A 2,971-nucleotide genomic window follows, 5' to 3' on the forward strand; every position below is an offset into this window, starting at 1 on the left:
TGGCCAACTCCGGCAATACAAAGAAAGTCTCTCTTCCTCCCTCATCTCAGCTGTGGAGAAACTGTCCCAGGAGGTCCCGCAACTCAGAGAGGATAGGTCCTACTCCCCAGCTGTACAGACCAGTATCTCGGCTATTAAGAGTCAGCGTTCTTTTGCTCAAGAGAGGGGATATAAAGGGTACGCACCACAGGGCACCCAATGGTTTTACCTGTGTGACCACAGAGAGGACATGAGGAAGTGGGATGGAAAACCTACCTCAGCCCTAGAGGCACGGGTACATGAGTTGCAAAGAAAAATCTTTGAAAAACTGTTTAATTAGAAGCTGTAGAAAAAATGCTAAGAGCTGTTTCTCAGCTGTAATATTTATTACTCTAAGAAAATCACAGAAATATACGTGTAACTACTAGAAACAGCGTTGAAAATGAGCTATAAAGAACAACATAGCAAAAGGGTTGTCATAAGGGGAAGTCTGCAAAATGAAAAGCTCTTCTTTTCCTTACTTCTTGTGGTATGTGTTAAAAACGATAAAAAGGATGCCCACTAATACTAATGTAAGCTAACACCAAATTTTTGTGGCAGTGTGCTTGAAAAAAGAAATACATACTATGGAAGGCAGACTAAAACCTTAAGGTTCTCGGAGTTTTAATCTATTCTGGCAGCTACCTTCAAGAATTCTACATTTACAAACTTTCTGTAGCAGCTGTAACTGTCGTCTTACAGCATCCAGTAAAGCAGCTAAAAATCCATATTAAAAAGAAAGGTAAAATTTAGAAAGTAGTTGTTTAAATGTATAGAAGATTGATGTATGCGGTAGCAAAGAGAGACTTTAAATAATAAAATACAAAATGTTTTGCTTGCTATATACCATACATACGTGCTGAGCTTTCATGCACCTTTGGTTTCGGTTTGTAAAGAAATAGGAGGTGGATGAGTATAGAAACTATGAAGCTTTTCACTATATATATTTTTCCTAATCCTCAATAATACTTTTAACAAGAGTTCTTTGTATTAGTGAGCAAACCACAAAAATTCTAACCAAATGCTGAATGGCAGGCAGTGCTAGCATGTCCGTGCTCTTTGCCTGAACAGATGGGAACAATTTTCATATGGCTTATTTTCTGTTGTTTATAGATCACCCTTTGCACAGTACTGCTGTGGATGCTTATGGAGAGGAGCAGTCACAAAACGAGTCACTTGGTCATGTTTCAGCTCCACAAAGGGAAAATACAGAAAGAAGGTCTGGTGAAAAAAATAATTGCTGGCATTTAATTTAATCTTTAGATTTTTAGATTAAATGGGAAAAACGTTCTGTTTGTCAGGTTTCCCTGTTGCTTATTAAACAGATGCTTTAACTTAAAATTTCCCAGATGAGAAACCAAAAGAATAAGTAAGATTGGGGAATGTAGAAAAGAAATGGGAGAATAAATTAGCGTTTGCCTTTTGCAAGCAGTACATTGATTTAAGTCCTTACTGTGGTTTTTTTTCAAATTAGAAGATTTAAAAATATCTCTGAGAGATATTAATTAGTCCTCTAAATGCTGGTGTCTTTAAAGTTAAAATAAAAAAAATGAAAAATAGGTAAAAGCCAGTTAAACTATATGTAACAAAGAAAATTAATTTTAAAAAATCTTTTAATACAAGTTTTAGTATGTTTCTCATTTGTTAAATCAAATTTGGTTTAAATCTGAAATGGTTCTTATTTGTATGAAATAGCAAGACAATAATAGAGCTTGTATAAGAGTGTGTATTTTTTTGTTTTTTGATTTCTAACCCCGCCCCACCCTCAAGAAAGCCTTTTCCTTTCCTGCTAAAATATCCTCAATAATAATTTTGTTTCTGTTTCGAAGTTTCTCCTCAAAACGACATGGCTATCCCAGTGGTCAGTCAGTAATGGATTTCTAATTGTCGCAGGGGTTGCTGTTGAGGGATAAAGATTCTATTTGCTTTATATGCCATTTGCAACTTTTTATGTTGTTGATTTAGGAGACACAAACTGAACGACATAGCAATACAAAATGTTCCCCAAAAGCTAAGATTTTGTTGTTTATATGGTTGAAGATCGTTCTTTCTCAGTGTGTAGTAGGTTTACGTGTGGATATTTTTCTTTTCCTAGTAAAAAACCACGTCACTCAAGAACGTCTGATGGTGATGTTCAGAAAATCAGCACAGCTGATCCTGAAGATGAACCCCTTAAGGAGAATGTGGTACAGAGAAAGTTGCACGAGTATATCAGTCAATTTAATTTTAACTTACTTCATGCCATGCCTGCATTAGAGAGGAGGGGAGAGCAAGACCTTTCATTTGTTTCTTAGTACTTCCTTAGGACGTAATTGTGTCCCAAATAATTAATCCTCAAAGTATTCCTGTGAGATGGCCAAGTGAAATGCTTAAAGCTACAGTTGTCATGTCAATGGGGAATATAATAACCAGGTATTCCTGTGTCCTGTAGCCCGTTCTCTTGCTCGTTTGGGAATATGTTCTTTTCTTCTTTCAAATATCTTCTTTATATCTGGAATATACGTTCTTAAAGAATGGCATATTAAATGGAATATAAATCTCTCGTACTTGATCAGTATTGAAGTAAGAACGTATTTGTGAGAGAATTGAATTTTTCATTGATAAAATTAATTTTGAATATATATTAGAATTAGACAAAAACCACTTGGTTTTGAATGAGTGGTTTTCCACACTTGGACTGCAATTAGTGTAACGTGCTTTTGGCCCACTTAGCTTCCAGGTGTACAGAGGAAGAGTTAACTATCTGCAGACTTGAGAAAGTAGGCCTATGATAAAAGAAGCTATGCAGCAGTTTGCATAAAAGTATTTTACATATTGAAATTCACTGGAATTGTTGAAAATCCTTTTGTAAAATTCAGTACAGAGCAGTAGTCTTTTATCAGTAAACTGCATGTATGCAGCACTCCTGTAGAATTACTGCTTTGTGTTGGTGTCACAAAGTAGTCTGAGTAGG

General features: G+C 35.7%; 1 protein-coding gene across 1 annotated transcript in view; it reads left to right on the forward strand.

The window, feature by feature from the left end:
* CENPU (centromere protein U) overlaps positions 1 to 2,971 on the forward strand; it is a 14,245-nt gene that overhangs the window by 4,097 nt on the left and 7,177 nt on the right. Inside the window, exons 3-4 of the mRNA XM_009330674.1 lie at positions 1,132 to 1,237; positions 2,114 to 2,204. Coding sequence (XP_009328949.1) covers positions 1,132 to 1,237; positions 2,114 to 2,204 — 197 coding nt within the window. The remainder of the gene's footprint in view (positions 1 to 1,131; positions 1,238 to 2,113; positions 2,205 to 2,971) is intronic.

This window comes from Pygoscelis adeliae, unplaced genomic scaffold (assembly GCF_000699105.1).
Source record: "Pygoscelis adeliae isolate BGI_AS28 unplaced genomic scaffold, ASM69910v1 Scaffold167, whole genome shotgun sequence".
Taxonomy (NCBI): Eukaryota; Metazoa; Chordata; class Aves; order Sphenisciformes; family Spheniscidae; genus Pygoscelis; species Pygoscelis adeliae.